This window comes from Clupea harengus, chromosome 5 (genome assembly GCF_900700415.2).
Source record: "Clupea harengus chromosome 5, Ch_v2.0.2, whole genome shotgun sequence".
In the NCBI taxonomy this organism is placed as follows: Eukaryota; Metazoa; Chordata; class Actinopteri; order Clupeiformes; family Clupeidae; genus Clupea; species Clupea harengus.
Genome location: NC_045156.1, coordinates 4,069,334 through 4,091,478, shown reverse-complemented (window position 1 = coordinate 4,091,478; position 22,145 = coordinate 4,069,334). Strand labels below are relative to the sequence as shown.

The 22,145-nt window shown below is 37.9% G+C and overlaps 1 protein-coding gene and 3 pseudogenes across 1 annotated transcript; all 4 read right to left on the bottom strand.

Moving 5' to 3' along the window:
• Positions 1 to 106: 106 nt before the first annotated feature.
• On the bottom strand, positions 107 to 1,110 carry LOC116220433 (annotated as a pseudogene).
• A 6,571-nt stretch (positions 1,111 to 7,681) lies between these two features.
• On the bottom strand, positions 7,682 to 8,350 carry LOC116220432 (annotated as a pseudogene).
• Positions 8,351 to 13,007: 4,657 nt separating this feature from the next.
• LOC116220431 (transcription factor HES-5-like) lies at positions 13,008 to 14,486 on the bottom strand. Its single transcript, XM_031567079.2, has 2 exons — positions 14,229 to 14,486; positions 13,008 to 14,116 (listed from the first exon to the last, which is right to left on the bottom strand). Exons 1-2 carry the CDS (start codon positions 14,289 to 14,291, stop codon positions 13,691 to 13,693), a joined length of 489 nt encoding a protein of 162 aa, XP_031422939.1. The 5' UTR covers positions 14,292 to 14,486; the 3' UTR covers positions 13,008 to 13,690.
• Positions 14,487 to 19,454: 4,968 nt separating this feature from the next.
• Positions 19,455 to 21,190, bottom strand: LOC116220430 (annotated as a pseudogene).
• Positions 21,191 to 22,145: the final 955 nt, after the last annotated feature.

Genomic DNA, 22,145 nt, shown 5'->3' with positions numbered 1-22,145 from the left:
GACAAATACCTTGCAGAAAATTGCAATTTTTTGTTTCTTGCAACAGAATTAAATACATTCTTTGATGTAAAGAAGATAAATCCCCTGCATTTGCAGGTTTGAACGCTTTGAAATGTCGTTGAGTTTTCCACTCTGACCAATTTGGTCACATGAAAGTCTCATCTGAGTTCTACCAAGGCCTCCAGGGGGCGCTCCTGGCTGGACTCTTGTCTTTACTCTGGACATGCTGGACAGGAGAGCCCAGCTGGCACTGGGCACTCTCCCTCCTGTAGTCATCACTGGGTGGTTGCAGGGTCTGGAACTGGGTCAGCAACTTTCCATGGGTCTGTGTTTTCCCTGAGTCCCTGGACAGGAAGTGAAGGACTTCTTGAGCACACTTGGAGAAACCCTGACTGCCGGCATCAGAGGAGAGTGAAGTTCTTTCTGTCTGAAGATGCTGTCTCAGGAGGCAAACAATTATCTTCAGGATGTCGGCTTTCTCCAGCTTGGAGTCAGGCTGCAAGTTGAGGAGCTGTGGATGTGGACCTTCGGTTGTTTGATGCTGTTGTTGATACAGTCTCTGTGCATCTTTTCCACAATTGGTTTTCTCAGCTACAAAGAAGAAGAAGAAATCATTTAGATATATATTCTTTGCATATTAAACAGACAGGTTAAATAAGAAAAATAAAATATAAAGTTGAAAGAGGTAAGTTAGTATATTTACCTTGTGGTTTAGACTCAGGTGCTCCTTTGGGTAATCTGCTGTGGAAGTGATTGTAGGAGCCATAGCTGTAGCTGTAGTAGTTATCTCTGTGTAGAGTGAATCTGATCAGCACTGGCTTCATCTCCTCTATTTATACTCCCAAATCTCCATATGAATGTGTGGGTCTTGGGCTGGTTGGAGTTTCTCACAGTCAGTAGCCAATGGCTGAGCTGCAGAGGACAATGAGGAGTGTGGAGCTGACACATGCTGGATTCTCCCACTGCTGGGGGACAATGGTCAAACCTCAGTTGAACAGGTGCTGGGTTGGGGGTGATGGAGAGAGACCCACAGACCCACTGTGTGGATGTGGGAAAGGACTGACCCTGTGAGGAGAGTCAATCTGCTGCCTGATGTTGAGATCAATGCAAAAGCCAGGGCACACTTTTGAATTTTTTTTGTATCAATGTTCAAATACACTAGATATTGATTCCTCATGAAAGTGATTTCACTCTTCTATCATATTATTATATATTATATATGCATCTTTAAGTGTGGTGTTTTCACATTGGTTGTTATGCAAAATGTTTGAAATAAAAGTGTTTTGAAACTGTAAATATAGTCAATGTCCCAACCTCCTTATTTCATCAGTGCTTTAGCATCAGCTTTAATCAGAAAATACTTTGGAAGTTCTCTCTGAATTCCCTTGATCAAAATGGAGGGAGACTCCTCTTTAGACCGTCCCCTCAGGTCTCCAGATGTAACAGATGTCATCCTCTGTCATGTGGCTGGTAGAGTCGCTCATTTGAGTTTCCCACACTCATTCCTCTATTCATCACTAAAGCTTCTGTAATCAGCCATGTGGAGGAATGACGGCTATCAGCTCTGTGTTGTGCCCTAAACAGAGGATGACATCACAAACCATCTGGAGGGAAACCATTTTATTGGCTGTCCCCTTGTGATTAGACAATGTAAAAGCAAAAATAAGGAAAACAAATTAGAAAAGATCATTTTTGAAAAGCAAGCAAAGACATTGGAAGGTTTTAATTAATGTTTTAATGGAAAAAATATATTTTGTATTTATTTTTTCAACATTTACTTGCTCAACAATGCCATTCTATAGAGCTATCAGCTCTGTGTTGTGCCTTAAACAGAGGATGACATCACAAACCATCTGGAGGGAAACAATTGTATTGGCTGTCCCCATGTGATTACATGATTTTCTTCATTTTTTTTATCATCTTTGATCAGCATGTCAAAACATTTGAAGGTTTTAACACAGTCCTACATTTTGACTGACTATCATGCCTTTCATTTCCTGGAGGATAAAGATTTTGACATGATCCACACCACAAGGAATACATGAAAACATAATTACATCATAGGTATATAATGATTATTTGGTTATGGTTATGATTAAGGTATGTAGCAGACATTTTTGTCCAAAGCGACTTACAAAACACAAAACAAAGGCATGAATTGAAAATACAAATTTAAATGTAATAATAACCAATGAATAATAATAATAATAATAATAATTACAATAACAATTCCAAATATCAAAACTAGTATTATTACATTTATAAAGTATGCCTCAAACTTAAGAATTAGACAGATGACGTTTAAAATGATAAACACTTTGTAAATGTACCAACACTGACAAGTAGAGTTGAGTATCATCCGCATAACAGAATAAAGGTATGTTGTGTGGAGCAGTGCCTGCTTCTAAAATATTATCATATGATACCATGGAGTATAGAACATACACATACATGTTACTATCCATCGTGTTCAAATGCAAAATGAAGAGACGCGTGCCTATTCCCTTGTGTATCTGTGGAATCTGTGTTGGCACTGTGGATGACAATGACCCAGGAACTGAGACTCTCCTCTCCAGAGCTTTCCCACACTCTGCCCATTGATGGAGACCCTTGTAAACAATAGAAGTGTGCCCTTTTGAATTTGATCCATCTGGAGGAAACTGGCGTGCAATGGGCCCTAATACTGAGGGTTTATGTAGTAGAATATTTTGTCAGGAAAGAGTTTTATAAATGTACAGACAATCAGATTACTTCACTGAAGTTGTTGATGGCTGGGTAAGACTAAGAAAGAAACTAGGAATGCTTTTTTGTTTTGAAAATATTTGTGAATTATTTAGTGGGAAGTAATTTGTTTTGTATCATTTTGTTTTTGTTAATTTTGTGTTTACTGCATTGTGATCAGAGAGTTTTGGGAGTTTGTTGCATAAACAAGAACATTTTTATTGTTTGGCAGCGACTCTTTTCTTATACCTGAAGTCTTTGGTCTGCAGCTGTGTCTATTGTCCCATGGGAGGTCTGTGAGAGAGTCCACCACACTTTCCCACACTCTCTCCATTCACTGCTCTTCAATGGAGGAACAATACAAGTGTGTCTCATTAACCATCACATTAGTCAAGAAGTTTCATTCCCCTACTGCCCAAGGGTGCATTTCCAAGCTACGGTGTCTCTTGGTGTTCCAAAAAGACACGAAAGGAATATCTTACTAAAGATGTTTATTTTTCTATGTTTCTATGTTTTCTGTTCTATTGTTCTATGTTTTCTGTTCTATTGTTCTATGTTTTCTGTTCCATTGTTCTATGTTCTCCAAGAGAGTGTTTCCTGAACCGTCTCTTAAAAGTTCCCTGACGTATACCTTAATAGGCTAAATCCATGTTTGTGGAGCTGATTCTTGCTATGCATGTAGGTTTGAGCATGCACAGGTGCACAGCACAGGTGATCACTGATGAACACAGTAGAGACAACTTAAACAAGAGGTCGAGATAAGTGACACAATAAAATAAGTATTTTATGTAGGCTAGAAGTTACTTGTATTTGTAGTGGATTCAAATGAATGGGTAATTGAATTAATACCAATAGTTCTTTATTTTATTTTAAGAAGCACTTATGTAATTCAATACTGATCTTGGTCTTACATTACAGTCTAGAGCTGTGTCTATTACCGAACACTTCACGAAGTACACTGCAATACAGTGCACTTACATCTGTAGTGCGTTCAGTTGCTGATTAGTGTTGTCTGAAATGGAAACCCTGACTGACGAAAATGTGCAAGCCTTTTACCCATAAATCTGTGCGCCAGCTTCCTCCGGCCAACTGGAAATTTTAAACAAAGATGGCGGACCAAACTCAGCTGACGGCCTTGTTTTCTATGTAAATGTACATCTTTTTGGCGTTTTCTCTGTCTTGTGCTGTGAACAAAGAATGACATCACAAACCATCTGGAGGGAAAGAACCCCATTGGCTGTGCTTCCCAATTAGGTATTTGTAAGTAAGGAAGTGAGTACGTGTGAGTAAGTAAGGAAGTTAGTTAATGCATAGACACAAACATTTGCGTGATTGCAATTAAATACGTGAGTTAAACACTGAAACAGTTGGTATGAAAGCTTCATGCATCATGAAGATAGTGTGGTAGATGTGACCATTGAACATGCTAGAGATCTGTGGATCACACTCTATCAATGTGTTCCTCAGACTGTAACTATTTATAAAGAATCTTGTGAATAACGTGAGTGTGTTTTGTTTAGTACTAATCTATGAATTCAGAAAATATCCTTTGACTAAAATATTTCTTGATTACTGTTTTCATTTGAAATCAGAATTTCAGTCAATGTTTCAAATATATTTCCTCGCTTGAGTTTTGGATGGCAACATATCCTGACTGGGCATGAGTTGAACAAGAGACCTCAAATCTAACCAAGAAGAAATTCAGAATGTTGAAGAATGCTGTCAGGATTACATCAAGAGATTATATGTTGAATTCTAACATTTAGAAAGGCTTTATTGGTATGTAGATTAAACATTCGCTTAAATAGTTTGAGATCTAGCCCACATTTTCTGAAGCATGTGATGTGTGTCGATTATCCATACGAAGTGAGAGAGTTTTCCACAGTTCCCCACTCTCTCACTGTTCTACGATGAAGGAACAATACAAGTGAGTCTCATTACAGTGCATGAAATGCCCTGTATTGTTATTCCTAGGCTTCTTATACTTCTTCTTCTTCTTCTTCTTACCGATTTCTGCGATTAATTCAGCTCGAACCGCTTAACGTAGAAACTACGTTCAAACTTTGTCGCGTAGGTCTTGTAAACGACACTTATGCTATGCATTTTTCTGAACTTCATACTTTTTAAGATATTGAAGAAAAACTAATACAAATTTTCCCATTGACTTACATTGGGCCATTATGACATCATAATAGGGTCATTAAACTGGCTTGCACCTGTGCTTCACTGACACCTGCGCCAAGGTTCCAAGGCTCCTCTTCTCTCTGTCCCTCTCCATTCAACTGTATAACTGGGAATATTAAGAGACACCTTCTCTTTATCTCTCTCAGTCTACTTTCTCTCACACTCCATCTCTCTGCTCCACTCCATTTTCTCTCCTTCTTTCAATATTTTCCCTCCTCGCTCTCTCTCTTTATCTCTTTATCCAGAGCCACTCTTGTTCACTCTTCGTTCCTTTCTTCTTTCCTTCTTCCACTCTTCTTTCCTTTCTTATTTCCTTCTTCCACTCTTCTTTCCTTTTTTCTTTCCTTCTTCCACTCTTTTTTCCTTCTTTCACTCTTCTTTCCTTTCTTCTTTCCTTCTTCCACTCTTCTTTCTTTTCTTCTTTCCTTCTTCCACTCTTCTTTCCTTTCTTCACTCTTCTTTCCTTTCTTCTTTCCTTCTTCCACTCTTCTTTCCTTATTTTACTCTTCTTTCCTTCTTCCACTCTTCTTTCCTTCTTCCACTCTTCTTTCCTTTTTTCTTTCCTTCTTCCACTCTTCTTTCCTTCTTTCACTCTTCTTTCCTTTCTTCTTTCCTTCTTCCACTTCTTTCTTTTCTTCTTTCCTTCTTCCACTCTTCTTTCCTTTCTTCACTCTTCTTTCCTTTCTTCTTTCCTTCTTCCACTTTTCTTTCCTTCTTTTACTCTTCTTTCCTTTCTTATTTCCTTCTTTCACTCTTCTTTCTTTTCTTCTTCCTTTCTTAACTTTTGCATTTCATACACTGGTATTTCCTTCAGGAAATGCATTTTCTAGTTGAACATAACATCACTGAAAGGGTTTCATCCCCCTGCTGCCCAGCTGACCGTGATTGAACTCAGAGATCTTGGTCTCAAGAACTGAAAGACTTTGAAAGGTCAAGCTGTGTGAGTTAAGCATAATATAAATAGTTGAATGACATTCATTTTTAGTCAAAACTGGACAAGGAGAAAATGAATTGTCATTATTACATAGGATTTTGATGTTCCTTCTTAAAATATGTATAACTATTAATATTTCTTACTTGCCCTAGGCATTGCCATCTTCACAGTGATTTTGCGCTCATCTTTTTCTGCAGTGGAACATCAGGCTGCTAAATTTTCTCTCTGTCTTTAGCTGCATGTTGTGCTGTGCCTCATGTGAGACTCATCTCCAGCTTTGCCACCTTCTGCAGGCGTTCCTGGCTCTGCCTGGTGTTCTTGTTCCTGGAGGGGTTCCTCTGAGTCCTATTTTAGAGGAACCATGTTGTGGGGTCCTCAGTGCATGGCCTGGCCATTTCACACTGTTCTTAACTTAGTTTAGCTATAATGCTGATGATCAATTAATAAAACACCAACTTCCCTCTTCATTAACACGGATCTTTGCAGATACTCATAGTCATTGTGTCTGGACTGATATGGAAAAATATACTAGAGAATGAAATGAACAGTACAGAACTGTATTCTAGAGAATGACACACATAACTGACATATTGAATTGCATATTTTATTGTGATTTTCTGGCATGAAAAACTTATGCCATAATGAAAAAGCATGTTCAAACATTTGAACAAGGATCACAAGGTCAAACACAGCTCAGTCTCCATTGGGACAAAGAGGTCAAATACAAAATTATTCAGAAACAGTCAATGTGTTTCAAAAAGTCTTGTGAAGCTATACTCCTTCAAATGGAAGGTAACCTTTACTTTTCTTAAATATTAAGAAAGTCAAACATGTCTCACTTTTATGAGATCTTAGTAAAAACACCAATCCTTCAATGAAGGATATTTTAGTGGAAACAACATCTGAAACAAGCCTTGAAATTAACAACACAACATTTCATTTCATGGAAATGATATTAACAGATTAACATGAGAAAATATAGTCATGTAAAACCATGACAATAATATAAACATTGTTTATGATTTTAAAATGTCTTCCCAGAAGATATCCATCTTACAATGGCTTGCAGTTTTTTCTTTTCTTTAAACAGAATCATAAAAATGAAAACAGTACATTCAATTATTTTTTTTATATTCAGTAGACCTGATCTTGTTGAACAATAGAAATCTATTATGGAAGTTTCAATTTGAAACAAATTATTTCACAATTTTCATTCATTGAAGAAATGCTGGAAAAGTTAGCAACATTTGTTTTCTTCCAAAAGACGTCTGTATATTCTTTGATGCAAAGAAGATCCAACCCCTGTTTTCGCAGGCTTGAATAATGTGAAATGTCCTCAGTTCTCCAACTCTGACCAATGTGGTCATGTAATTGTAAAAGTCTCTTCTGAGTAGTTTTCCACCAGCGCCTCCATGGGGGGCTCCTGGCTGGACTCATATTCACCATGAAAATAATGTCAGCATTGTTGACATTATATTTAAACTGTCTTCTCAAAAGACATTTTGTTGTTATAACTTGCAGATTTTCCATTTCTTTCAAAAGAATCATAAAGTCATTACATTTCAATAAAAATGAGAACTGATCTCATATAATAACAGAGATCCATTAAAGAGGTTTTACCAGTAAACCAGTACATTCACAATTTATAAAGAATTGTGTATATCTTCACAGAAGACAAATACCTTGCAAAAAATTGCAATATCTTTTTCTTGCAACAGAATTAAATACATTCTTTGATGTAAAGAAGATAAATCCCCTGCATTTGCAGGTTTGAACGCTTTGAAATGTCGTTGAGTTTTCCACTCTGACCAATTTGATCACGTGAAAGTCTCATCTGTGGTGTGTTCTAGCAAGGCCTCCAGGGGGCGCTCCTGGCTGGACTCTTGTCTTTACTCTGGACATGCTGGACAGGAGAGCCCAGCTGGCACTGGGCACTCTCCCTCCTGTAGTCATCACTGGGTGGTTGCAGGGTCTGGAACTGGGTCAGCAACTTTCCATGGGTCTGTGTTTTCCCCGAGTCCCTGGACAGGAAGTGAAGGACTTCTTGAGCACACTTGGAGAAACCCTGACTGCCAGCATCAGAGGAGAGTGAAGTTCTTTCTGTCTGAAGATGCTGTCTCAGGAGGCAAACAATTATCTTCAGGATGTCGGCTTTCTCCAGCTTGGAGTCAGGCTGCAAGTTGAGGAGCTGTGGACCAGTGGACCTTCGGTTGTTTGATGCTGTTGTTGATACAGTCTCTGTGCATCTTTTCCACAATTGGTTTTCTCAGCTACAAAGAAGAAGAAGAAATCATTTAGATATATATTCTTTGCATATTAAACAGACAGGTTAAATAAGAAAAGAAAATATAAAGTTGAAAGAGGTAAGTTAGTATATTTACCTTGTGGTTTAGATTCAGGTGTCCTTTGGGTAATCTGCTGTGGAAGTGATTGTAGGAGCCATAGCTGTAGCTGTAGTAGTTCTCTCTGTGTAGAGTGAATCTGATCAGCACTGGCTTCATCTCCTCTATTTATACTCCCAAATCTCCATATGAATGTGTGGGTCTTGGGCTGGTTGGAGTTTCTCACAGTCAGTAGCCAATGGCTGAGCTGCAGAGGACAATGAGGAGTGTGGAGCTGCCACATGCTGGGGGACAATGGTCAAACCTCAGTTGAACAGGTGCTGGGTTGGGGGTGATGGAGAGAGACCCACAGACCCACTGTGTGGATGTGGGAAAGGACTGACCCTGTGAGGAGAGTCAATCTGCTGCCTGATGTTGAGATCAATGCAAAAGCCAGGGCACACTTTTGAAATTTTTTTTGTATCAATGTTCAAATACACTAGATATTGATTCCTCATGAAAGTGATTTCACTCTTCTATCATATTATTATATATTATATATGCATCTTTAAGTGTGGTGTTTTCACATTGGTTGTTATGCAAAATGTTTGAAATAAAAGTGTTTTGAAACTGTAAATATAGTCAATGTCCCAACCTCCTTATTTCATCAGTGCTTTAGCATCAGCTTTAATCAGAAAATACTTTGGAAGTTCTCTCTGAATTCCCTTGATCAAAATGGAGGGAGACTCCTCTTTAGACCGTCCCCTCAGGTCTCCAGATGTAACAGATGTCATCCTCTGTCATGTGGCTGGTAGAGTCGCTCATTTGAGTTTCCCACACTCATTCCTCTATTCATCACTAAAGCTTCTGTTATCAGCCATGTGGAGGAATGACGGCTATCAGCTCTGTGTTGTGCCCTAAACAGAGGATGACATCACAAACCATCTGGAGGGAAACCATTTTATTGGCTGTCCCCTTGTGATTAGACAATGTAAAAGCAAAAATGAGGAAACCAAATTAGAAAAGATAATCTTTGAAAAGCACGCAAAGACATTGGAAGGTTTTAATAAAAAATATATATTCATATTCTATCAGCTCTGTGTTGCGCCTTAAACAGAGGATGATGTCACAAACTATCTGCAGGGAAACAATTTTATTGGCTGTCCTCATGTGATTAAAATTGTTTAAGAAAATCATGTAATCATCTTTGATCAGCATGTCAAAACATTTGAAGTTTTTAAAACATTTCTACATTTTGACTGACTATCATGCCTTTCATTTCCTGGAGGATAAAGATTTTGACATGATCCACACCACAAGGAATTACATGAAAACATAATTACATCATAGGTATATAATGATTATTTGGTTATGGTTATGGTTAAGGTATGTAGCAGACATTTTTGTCCAGAGCGACTTACAAAACATTAGAAAAACATGACAAAACACAAAACAAAGGCGTCAATTGAAAATAGAAATTTTAATTTAAAAATAACCAATGAATAATAATAATAATAATAATAATAATAATTACAATAACAACTCCAAATATCATAACTAGTATTACATTTATAAAGTATGCCTCAAAGTAAAGAATTAGACAGATGACGTTTAAAATGATGAACACTTTGTAAATGTACCAAGACTGACAAGTATAGTTGAGTATCATCCGCATAACAGAATAAAGGTATGTTGTGTGGAGCATTGCCTGCTTCTAAAATATTATCATATGTTACCATCGAGTATATAACATACATCCATTGCTCTATGTATTAGCATCATGTTCATATACAAAATAAAGAGACGCGTGCCTATTCCCTTGTGTATCTGTGGAATCTGCATTGGGACTGTGGATGACAATGACCCAGGAACTGTGACTCTCCTCTCCAGAGCTTTCCCACACTCTGCCCATTGATGGAGACCCCTGTGAACTATAGAAGTGTGCTCTATTCATTTAGATCCATCTGGAGGAAACTGGTGTGCAATGGGCCCTAATACTGAGGGTTTATGTAGTAGAATATTTTATCAGAATAGAGTTTTATAAATGTACAGACTATCAGATTACTTCACTGAAGTTGTTGATGGCAGGGTAAGACTGAAATAAAACTAGGAATGCTTTTTCTTTTTGAAAATGTTGGTGAATCATTTAGTTGGAAGTAATTCGTTTTGTATCATTTCGTTTTTGTTAATTTTGTGTTTACTGCATTGTGATCAGAGAGTTTTTGGAGTTTGTCGCATGAAGAAGAAATTTTTTATTGTTTGACAGCCATACTCTTTTCTTATACCTGAAGTCTTTGGTCTGCATCTGTGTCTATTGTCCAATGGGAGGTCTGTGAGAGAGTCCACCACACTTTCCCACACTCTCTCCATTCACTGCTCTTCAATGGAGGAACAATACAAGTGTGTCTCATTAACCATCACATTAGTCAAGAAGTTTCATTCTCCTACTGCCCAGTGGTGCATTTCCCAACTATGGTGTCTCTTAGCGTTCCCTAAAGACATAAAAGGAATATCTTACTAAAGATGTTTATTTTTCTATGTTTCTATGTTTTTCTGTTTTCTGTTCTACTGTTCTATGTTTTTTTTCTTCTGTTGTTCTATGTTTTCTAAGAGAGTGTTTCCTGAACCACCTCTTAAGAGTTCCCTGACGTATACCTTAAGAGGCTGAATCCATGTTTGTGGAGCTGATTATTGCCATGCACCTAGGTTTGAGCACGCACAGGTGCACAGCACAGGTGATCACTGATGAACACAGACATCAGAGACAACCTAAACCAGAGGTCAAGATAAGTGACACAATGAAATAAGTGTAGGCTAAAAGTTACTTATAGATTTGTGTAAAGGATTGAAATGAATGGGTAATTCATTTCATACCAATTGTTTTTCATTTTATTTTAAGAAACACTCATGTAATTCAATACTGATCTTGGTCTTACATCACAGTGTATGCGTCCTTTCAGAGACAGACAAAACTTTTTCAGACTCTAAAACTATTGAAACTGGGATAGCTAAGAGTGGTTCAGACCAACCTTACAAAAGTATGTCTTAGAGAAGATAGACTTTAATTAAGGATGCTCAGGGAAACACAGTAGTGAAAACAAACTGAAATCCCCCTCCACAAAATAATCCCTAGGGGAACAGGTGTTGGGTTGGGGGTGATGGAGAGAGACCCACAGACCCACTGTGTGGATGTGGGAAAGGACTGACCCTGTGAGGAGAGTTAATCTGCTGCCTGATGTTGGGTTCAATGATGCTGACATAGCACACTCTCCTCAACACTGTATAAACTTTGAGAGTCTTTTATTCAGATCGTTATGAAGCCATCCAAAAACATTTTAGGATCATTGATTCATATTTATGAATGTGCTGCTTAATTTCACCATTCTGAAAATGGAGGGGAAAATCCTCTTCAGTATGACCCCTCTTAGTTGATGTCTCCTCTGTTTTTATGAGTGTTTGGGTCAACTACAAAAGCTCCTCCAAAACGTGCTCATGTCTAGCAGTGACAGGCCAGCTCTGTCTTATGTTGGGAACAAAGAATGACATCACAAACCATCTGGAGGGAAAGAACCCCATTGGCTGTGCTTCACAATTAGGTATTTGTAAGTAAGGAAGTAAGTAAGGAAGTTAGTTAATGCATAGACTTGTACATTTGCATGATTGCAGTTAAATACGTGATTTCAATTACTGAAAGGGTTTCATCCCCCTGCTCCCCAGCTGACTGTGATTGAACTCAGAGATCTTGGTCTCAAGAACTGAAAGGCTTTTAAAGATCAAGCTTTGTGAGCTAAGCGTAATATAAATAGTTGAATGACACATCAATTCTTAGGCAAAACTGCAGAATATTTCATACTCGCCCTAGGCATTGCCATCTTCACAGTGTTTTTAGTTTACGTGATCATATTTATCTGCAGGGGGACATCAGGCTGCTAAGTTTTCTCTCTGTCTTTAGCTGCATGTTGTGCTGTGCCTCATGTGAGACTCATCTCCAGCTTTGCCACCTTCTGCAGGCGTTCCTGGCTCTGCCTGGTGTTCTTGTTCCTGGAGGGGTTCCTCTGAGTCCTATTTTAGAGGAACCATGTTGTGGGGTCCTCAGTGCATGGCCTGGCCATTTGACACTGTTCTTAACTTAGTTTAGCTGTAATGCTGATGATCAATTAATAAAACACCAACTTCCCTCTTCATTAACACTGATCTTTGCACATACTCATAGTCATTTTGTCTGGACTGATATGGAATAATATACTAAAGAATAAAATGAACAGTTCAGAACTGTATTCTAGAGAATGACACACATAACTGACATATTGAATTGCATATTTTATTGTGATTTTCTGGCATGAAAAACTTATGCCATAATGGAAAAGTTCGTTCAAACAATTGAACAAGGATCACAATGTCAAAAACAGCTCAGTCTCCATTGGGACAAAGAGGTCAAATACAAAAGTATTCAGAAACAGTCAATGTGTTTCAAAAAGTCTTGTGAAGCTATACTCCTTCAAATGGAAGGTAACATTTACTTTTCTTAAATATTAAGAAAGTCAAACATGTCTCATTTTTATGAGATCTTAGTAAAAACACCAATCTTTCAATGAAGGACATTTAGAGAAAACAAACTCTGAAACAAGCCTTGAAATTAACAACACAAAATTTCATTTCATGGAAATGATATTAACAGATTAACATAAGAAAATATAGTCATGTAAAACCATGACAATAATATAAACATTGTTTATGATTTTAAAATGTCTTCCCAGAAGATATCCATCTTACAATGGCTTGCAGTTTTTCTCTTTTCTTGAAACAGAATCATGAAAACTAAATTAGTACATTAAAAATGTTTTTTTTTTTTATATTCAGTTGACCTGATCTTGTTGAACAATAGAAATCCATTATAGAAGTTTCAATTTGTAACAAATAATTTCACAATTTTCATTCATTGAAGACATGCTGGAAAAGTTAGCAACATATGTTTTCTTCCAAAAGACGTCCCAACCCCTGTTTTCGCAGGCTTGAATAATGTGAAATGTCCTCAGTTTTCCAACTCTGACCAATGTGATCATGTAATTGTAAAAGTCTCTTCTGAGTAGTTTTCCACCAGCGCCTCCATGGTGGGCTCCTGGCTGGACTCATATTCACCATGAAAATAATGTCAGCATTGTTGACATTATATTTAAACTGTCTTCTCAAAAGACATTTTGTTGTTATAACTTGCAGACTTTCCATTTCTTTCAAAAGAATCATAAAGTCATTACATTTCAATAAAAATTTGAATTGATCTCATATCATAACGGATATCCATTAAAGATGTTTTACCATTAAACCAGTATATTCACAATTTATAAAGAATTGTGTATATGTCTTCACAGAAGACAAATACCTTGCAAAAAATTGCAATTTAGAATTAAATACATTCTTTGATGTAAAGAAGATAAATCCCCTGCATTTGCAGGTTTGAACGCTTTGAAATGTCCTTGAGTTTTCATCTCTGACCAATTTGATCACGTGAAAGTCTCATCTGTGTTGTGTTCTACCAAGGCCTCCAGGGGGCGCTCCTGGCTGGACTCTTGTCTTTTCTCTGGACATGCTGGACAGGAGAGCCCAGCTGGCACTGGGCACTCTCCCTCCTGTAGTCATTACTGGGTGGTTGCAGGGTCTGGAACTGGGTCAGCAACATTCCATGGGTCTGTGTTTTCCCTGAGTCCCTGGACAGGAAGTGAAGGACTTCTTGAGCACACTTGGAGAAACCCTGACTGCCAGCATCAGAGGAGAGTGAAGTTCTTTCTGTCTGAAGACGCTGTCTCAGGAGGCAAACAATTATCTTCAGGATGTCGGCTTTCTCCAGCTTGGAGTCAGGCTGCAAGTTGAGGAGCTGTGAACCCAGGAGAGCTTTGAGCTCCTCGATGCAGTTGTTGATGCGATCTCTGTGCATCTTCTCGACAGCTGGCTTTCTCTGCTATAAAGATGAAGAGGACATCATTAATATATTTGTTCGTTAGCTATTAAAATATCAGGTTGACAGAGAAAGTTAACACCAAGTTCGAGACAGGTAAGGTTCCAATATTCACCTTGTGGTTTAGACTCAGGTGTTCCTTTGGGTAATCTGCTGTGGAAGTGATTGTAGAAGCCATAGCTGTAGCTGTAGTAGTTCTCTCTGTGTAGAGTGAATCTGATCAGCACTGGCTTCATCTCCTCTATTTATACTCCCAAATCTCCATATGAATGTGTGGGTCTTGGGCTGGTTGGAGTTTCTCACAGTCAGTAGCCAATGGCTGAGCTGCAGAGGACAATGAGGAGTGTGGAGCTGACACATGCTGGATTCTCCCACTGCTGGGGGGGGGGGGGGGAGGTTAAACCTCAGTTGAACAGGTGCTGGGTTGGGGGTGATGGAGAGAGACCCACAGACCCACTGTGTGGATGTGGGAAAGGACTGACCCTGTGAGGAGAGTCAATCTGCTGCCTGATGTTGAGATCAATGCAAAAGCCAGGGCACACTTTTGAAATTTTTTTTGTATCAATGTTCAAATACACTAGATATTGATTCCTCATGAAAGTGATTTCACTCTTCTATCATATTATTATATATTATATATGCATCTTTAAGTGTGGTGTTTTCACATTGGTTGTTATGCAAAATGTTTGAAATAAAAGTGTTTTGAAACTGTAAATATAGTCAATGTCCCAACCTCCTTATTTCATCAGTGCTTTAGCATCAGCTTTAATCAGAAAATACTTTGGAAGTTCTCTCTGAATTCCCTTGATCAAAATGGAGGGAGACTCCTCTTTAGACCGTCCCCTCAGGTCTCCAGATGTAACAGATGTCATCCTCTGTCATGTGGCTGGTAGAGTCGCTCATTTGAGTTTCCCACACTCATTCCTCTATTCATCACTAAAGCTTCTGTAATCAGCCATGTGGAGGAATGACGGCTATCAGCTCTGTGTTGTGCCCTAAACAGAGGATGACATCACAAACCATCTGGAGGGAAACCATTTTATTGGCCGTCCCCTTGTGATTAGACAATGTAAAAGCAAAAATGAGGAAACCAAATTAGAAAAGATAATCTTTGAAAAGCACGCAAAGACATTGGAAGGTTTTAATAAAAAAATATATTCATATTCTATCAGCTCTGTGTTGCGCCTTAAACAGAGGATGATGTCACAAACTATCTGCAGGGAAACAATTTTATTGGCTGTCCTCATGTGATTAAAATTGTTTAAGAAAATCATGTAATCATCTTTGATCAGCATGTCAAAACATTTGAAGTTTTTAAAACATTTCTACATTTTGACTGACTATCATGCCTTTCATTTCCTGGAGGATAAAGATTTTGACATGATCCACACCACAAGGAATTACATGAAAACATAATTACATCATAGGTATATAATGATTATTTGGTTATGGTTATGGTTAAGGTATGTAGCAGACATTTTTGTCCAGAGCGACTTACAAAACATTAGAAAAACATGACAAAACACAAAACAAAGGCGTCAATTGAAAATAGAAATTTTAATTTAAAAATAACCAATGAATAATAATAATAATAATAATAATAATAATAATAATTACAATAACAACTCCAAATATCATAACTAGTATTACATTTATAAAGTATGCCTCAAAGTAAAGAATTAGACAGATGACGTTTAAAATGATGAACACTTTGTAAATGTACCAAGACTGACAAGTATAGTTGAGTATCATCCGCATAACAGAATAAAGGTATGTTGTGTGGAGCATTGCCTGCTTCTAAAATATTATCATATGTTACCATCGAGTATATAACATACATCCATTGCTCTATGTATTAGCATCATGTTCATATACAAAATAAAGAGACGCGTGCCTATTCCCTTGTGTATCTGTGGAATCTGCATTGGGACTGTGGATGACAATGACCCAGGAACTGTGACTCTCCTCTCCAGAGCTTTCCCACACTCTGCCCATTGATGGAGACCCCTGTGAACTATAGAAGTGTGCTCTATTCATTTAGATCCATCTGGAGGAAACTGGTGTGCAATGGGCCCTAATACTGAGGGTTTATGTAGTAGAATATTTTATCAGAATAGAGTTTTATAAATGTACAGACTATCAGATTACTTCACTGAAGTTGTTGATGGCAGGGTAAGACTGAAATAAAACTAGGAATGCTTTTTCTTTTTGAAAATGTTGGTGAATCATTTAGTTGGAAGTAATTCGTTTTGTATCATTTCGTTTTTGTTAATTTTGTGTTTACTGCATTGTGATCAGAGAGTTTTTGGAGTTTGTCGCATGAAGAAGAAATTTTTTATTGTTTGACAGCCATACTCTTTTCTTATACCTGAAGTCTTTGGTCTGCATCTGTGTCTATTGTCCAATGGGAGGTCTGTGAGAGAGTCCACCACACTTTCCCACACTCTCTCCATTCACTGCTCTTCAATGGAGGAACAATACAAGTGTGTCTCATTAACCATCACATTAGTCAAGAAGTTTCATTCTCCTACTGCCCAGTGGTGCATTTCCCAACTATGGTGTCTCTTAGCGTTCCCTAAAGACATAAAAGGAATATCTTACTAAAGATGTTTATTTTTCTATGTTTCTATGTTTTTCTGTTTTCTGTTCTACTGTTCTATGTTTTTTTTCTTCTGTTGTTCTATGTTTTCTAAGAGAGTGTTTCCTGAACCACCTCTTAAGAGTTCCCTGACGTATACCTTAAGAGGCTGAATCCATGTTTGTGGAGCTGATTATTGCCATGCACCTAGGTTTGAGCACGCACAGGTGCACAGCACAGGTGATCACTGATGAACACAGACATCAGAGACAACCTAAACCAGAGGTCAAGATAAGTGACACAATGAAATAAGTGTAGGCTAAAAGTTACTTATAGATTTGTGTAAAGGATTGAAATGAATGGGTAATTCATTTCATACCAATTGTTTTTCATTTTATTTTAAGAAACACTCATGTAATTCAATACTGATCTTGGTCTTACATCACAGTGTATGCGTCCTTTCAGAGACAGACAAAACTTTTTCAGACTCTAAAACTATTGAAACTGGGATAGCTAAGAGTGGTTCAGACCAACCTTACAAAAGTATGTCTTAGAGAAGATAGACTTTAATTAAGGATGCTCAGGGAAACACAGTAGTGAAAACAAACTGAAATCCCCCTCCACAAAATAATCCCTAGGGGAACAGGTGTTGGGTTGGGGGTGATGGAGAGAGACCCACAGACCCACTGTGTGGATGTGGGAAAGGACTGACCCTGTGAGGAGAGTTAATCTGCTGCCTGATGTTGGGTTCAATGATGCTGACATAGCACACTCTCCTCAACACTGTATAAACTTTGAGAGTCTTTTATTCAGATCGTTATGAAGCCATCCAAAAACATTTTAGGATCATTGATTCATATTTATGAATGTGCTGCTTAATTTCACCATTCTGAAAATGGAGGGGAAAATCCTCTTCAGTATGACCCCTCTTAGTTGATGTCTCCTCTGTTTTTATGAGTGTTTGGGTCAACTACAAAAGCTCCTCCAAAACGTGCTCATGTCTAGCAGTGACAGGCCAGCTCTGTCTTATGTTGGGAACAAAGAATGACATCACAAACCATCTGGAGGGAAAGAACCCCATTGGCTGTGCTTCACAATTAGGTATTTGTAAGTAAGGAAGTAAGTAAGGAAGTTAGTTAATGCATAGACTTGTACATTTGCATGATTGCAGTTAAATACGTGATTTCAATTACTGAAAGGGTTTCATCCCCCTGCTCCCCAGCTGACTGTGATTGAACTCAGAGATCTTGGTCTCAAGAACTGAAAAGCTTTTAAAGATCAAGCTTTGTGAGCTAAGCGTAATATAAATAGTTGAATGACACATCAATTCTTAGGCAAAACTGCAAAATATTTCATACTCGCCCTACGCATTGCCATCTTCACAGTGTTTTTACTTTACGTGATCATATTTATCTGCAGGGGGACATCAGGCTGCTAAGTTTTCTCTCTGTCTTTAGCTGCATGTTGTGCTGTGCCTCATGTGAGACTCATCTCCAGCTTTGCCACCTTCTGCAGGCGTTCCTGGCTCTGCCTGGTGTTCTTGTTCCTGGAGGGGTTCCTCTGAGTCCTATTTTAGAGGAACCATGTTGTGGGGTCCTCAGTGCATGGCCTGGCCATTTGACACTGTTCTTAACTTAGTTTAGCTGTAATGCTGATGATCAATTAATAAAACACCAACTTCCCTCTTCATTAACACTGATCTTTGCACATACTCATAGTCATTTTGTCTGGACTGATATGGAATAATATACTAAAGAATAAAATGAACAGTTCAGAACTGTATTCTAGAGAATGACACACATAACTGACATATTGAATTGCATATTTTATTGTGATTTTCTGGCATGAAAAACTTATGCCATAATGGAAAAGTTCGTTCAAACAATTGAACAAGGATCACAATGTCAAAAACAGCTCAGTCTCCATTGGGACAAAGAGGTCAAATACAAAAGTATTCAGAAACAGTCAATGTGTTTCAAAAAGTCTTGTGAAGCTATACTCCTTCAAATGGAAGGTAACATTTACTTTTCTTAAATATTAAGAAAGTCAAACATGTCTCATTTTTATGAGATCTTAGTAAAAACACCAATCTTTCAATGAAGGACATTTAGAGAAAACAAACTCTGAAACAAGCCTTGAAATTAACAACACAAAATTTCATTTCATGGAAATGATATTAACAGATTAACATAAGAAAATATAGTCATGTAAAACCATGACAATAATATAAACATTGTTTATGATTTTAAAATGTCTTCCCAGAAGATATCCATCTTACAATGGCTTGCAGTTTTTCTCTTTTCTTGAAACAGAATCATGAAAACTAAATTAGTACATTAAAAATGTTTTTTTTTTTATATTCAGTTGACCTGATCTTGTTGAACAATAGAAATCCATTATAGAAGTTTCAATTTGTAACAAATAATTTCACAATTTTCATTCATTGAAGACATGCTGGAAAAGTTAGCAACATATGTTTTCTTCCAAAAGACGTCTGTATATTCTTTGATGCAAAGAAGATCCAACCCCTGTTTTCGCAGGCTTGAATAATGTGAAATGTCCTCAGTTTTCCAACTCTGACCAATGTGGTCATGTAATTGTAAAAGTCTCTTCTGAGTAGTTTTCCACCAGCGCCTCCATGGGGGGCTCCTGGCTGGACTCATATTCACCATGAAAATAATGTCAGCATTGTTGACATTATATTTAAACTGTCTTCTCAAAAGACATTTTGTTGTTATAACTTGCAGACTTTCCATTTCTTTCAAAAGAATCATAAAGTCATTACATTTCAATAAAAATTTGAATTGATCTCATATTATAACGGATATCCATTAAAGATGTTTTACCATTAAACCAGTATATTCACAATTTATAAAGAATTGTGTATATGTCTTCACAGAAGACAAATACCTTGCAAAAAATTGCAATTTAGAATTAAATACATTCTTTGATGTAAAGAAGATAAATCCCCTGCATTTGCAGGTTTGAACGCTTTGAAATGTCCTTGAGTTTTCATCTCTGACCAATTTGATCACGTGAAAGTCTCATCTGTGTTGTGTTCTACCAAGGCCTCCAGGGGGCGCTCCTGGCTGGACTCTTGTCTTTACTCTGGACATGCTGGACAGGAGAGCCCAGCTGGCACTGGGCACTCTCCCTCCTGTAGTCATTACTGGGTGGTTGCAGGGTCTGGAACTGGGTCAGCAACATTCCATGGGTCTGTGTTTTCCCTGAGTCCCTGGACAGGAAGTGAAGGACTTCTTGAGCACACTTGGAGAAACCCTGACTGCCAGCATCAGAGGAGAGTGAAGTTCTTTCTGTCTGAAGACGCTATCTCAGGAGGCAAACAATTATCTTCAGGATGTCGGCTTTCTCCAGCTTGGAGTCAGGCTGCAAGTTGAGGAGCTGTGAACCCAGGAGAGCTTTGAGCTCCTCGATGCAGTTGTTGATGCGATCTCTGTGCATCTTCTCGACAGCTGGCTTTCTCTGCTATAAAGATGAAGAGGACATCATTAATATATTTGTTCGTTAGCTATTAAAATATCAGGTTGACAGAGAAAGTTAACACCAAGTTCGAGACAGGTAAGGTTCCAATATTCACCTTGTGGTTTAGACTCAGGTGTTCCTTTGGGTAATCTGCTGTGGAAGTGATTGTAGAAGCCATAGCTGTAGCTGTAGTAGTTCTCTCTGTGTAGAGTGAATCTGATCAGCACTGGCTTCATCTCCTCTATTTATACTCCCAAATCTCCATATGAATGTGTGGGTCTTGGGCTGGTTGGAGTTTCTCACAGTCAGTAGCCAATGGCTGAGCTGCAGAGGACAATGAGGAGTGTGGAGCTGACACATGCTGGATTCTCCCACTGCTGGGGGACAATGGTCAAACCTCAGTTGAACAGGTGCTGGGTTGGGGGTGATGGAGAGAGACCCACAGACCCACTGTGTGGATGTGGGAAAGGACTGACCCTGTGAGGAGAGTCAATCTGCTGCCTGATGTTGAGATCAATGCAAAAGCCAGGGCACACTTTTGAATTTTTTTTTGTATCAATGTTCAAATACACTAGATATTGATTCCTCATGAAAGTGATTTCACTCTTCTATCATATTATTATATATTATATATGCATCTTTAAGTGTGGCGTTTTCACATTGGCTGTTATGAAACAAAATGTTTGAAATAAAAGTGTTTTGAAACTGTAAATATAGTCAATGTCCCAACCTCCTTATTTCATCAGTGCTTTAGCATCAGCTTTAATCAGAAAATACTTTGGAAGTTCTCTCTGAATTCCCTTGATCAAAATGGAGGGAGACTCCTCTTTAGACCGTCCCCTCAGGTCTCCAGATGTAACAGATGTCATCCTCTGTCATGTGGCTGGTAGAGTCGCTCATTTGAGTTTCCCACACTCATTCCTCTATTCATCACTAAAGCTTCTGTTATCAGCCATGTGGAGGAATGACGGCTATCAGCTCTGTGTTGTGCCCTAAACAGAGGATGACATCACAAACCATCTGGAGGGAAACCATTTTATTGGCTGTCCCCTTGTGATTAGACAATGTAAAAGCAAAAATAAGGAAAACAAATTAGAAAAGATAATTTTTGAAAAGCAAGCAAAGACATTGGAAGGTTTTAATTAATGTTTTAATGGAAAAAATATATTTTGTATTTATTTTTTCAACATTTACTTGCTCAACAATGCCATTCTATAGAGCTATCAGCTCTGTGTTGTGCCTTAAACAGAGGATGACATCACAAACCATCTGGAGGGAAACAATTGTATTGGCTGTCCCCATGTGATTACATGATTTTCTTCATTTTTTTTTATCATCTTTGATCAGCATGTCAAAACATTTGAAGGTTTTAACACAGTCCTACATTTTGACTGACTATCATGCCTTTCATTTCCTGGAGGATAAAGATTTTGACATGATCCACACCACAAGGAATGACATGAAAACATAATGACATCATAGGTATATAATGATTATTTGGTTATGGTTATGATTAAGGTATGTAGCAAACATTTTTGTCCAAAGCGACTTACAAAACACAAAACAAAGGCATGAATTGAAAATACAAATTTAAATGTAATAATAACCAATGAATAATAATAATAATAATAATAATTACAATAACAATTCCAAATATCAAAACTAGTATTATTACATTTATAAAGTATGCCTCAAACTTAAGAATTAGACAGATGACGTTTAAAATGATAAACACTTTGTAAATGTACCAACACTGACAAGTAGAGTTGAGTATCATCCGCATAACAGAATAAAGGTATGTTGTGTGGAGCAGTGCCTGCTTCTAAAATATTATCATATGATACCATGGAGTATAGAACATACACATACATGTTACTATCCATCGTGTTCAAATGCAAAATGAAGAGACGCGTGCCTATTCCCTTGTGTATCTGTGGAATCTGTGTTGGCACTGTGGATGACAATGACCCA

Coding starts and splice junctions, on each gene's coding strand:
- LOC116220431 (XM_031567079.2), bottom strand. CDS start 14,291: ATGGCTTCTACAATCACTTCCACAGCAGATTACCCAAAGGAACACCTG. Junction 14,117..14,228: donor ACCTGAGTCTAAACCACAAG/GTGAATATTGGA, acceptor TCATCTTTATAG/CAGAGAAAGCCAGCTGTCGA.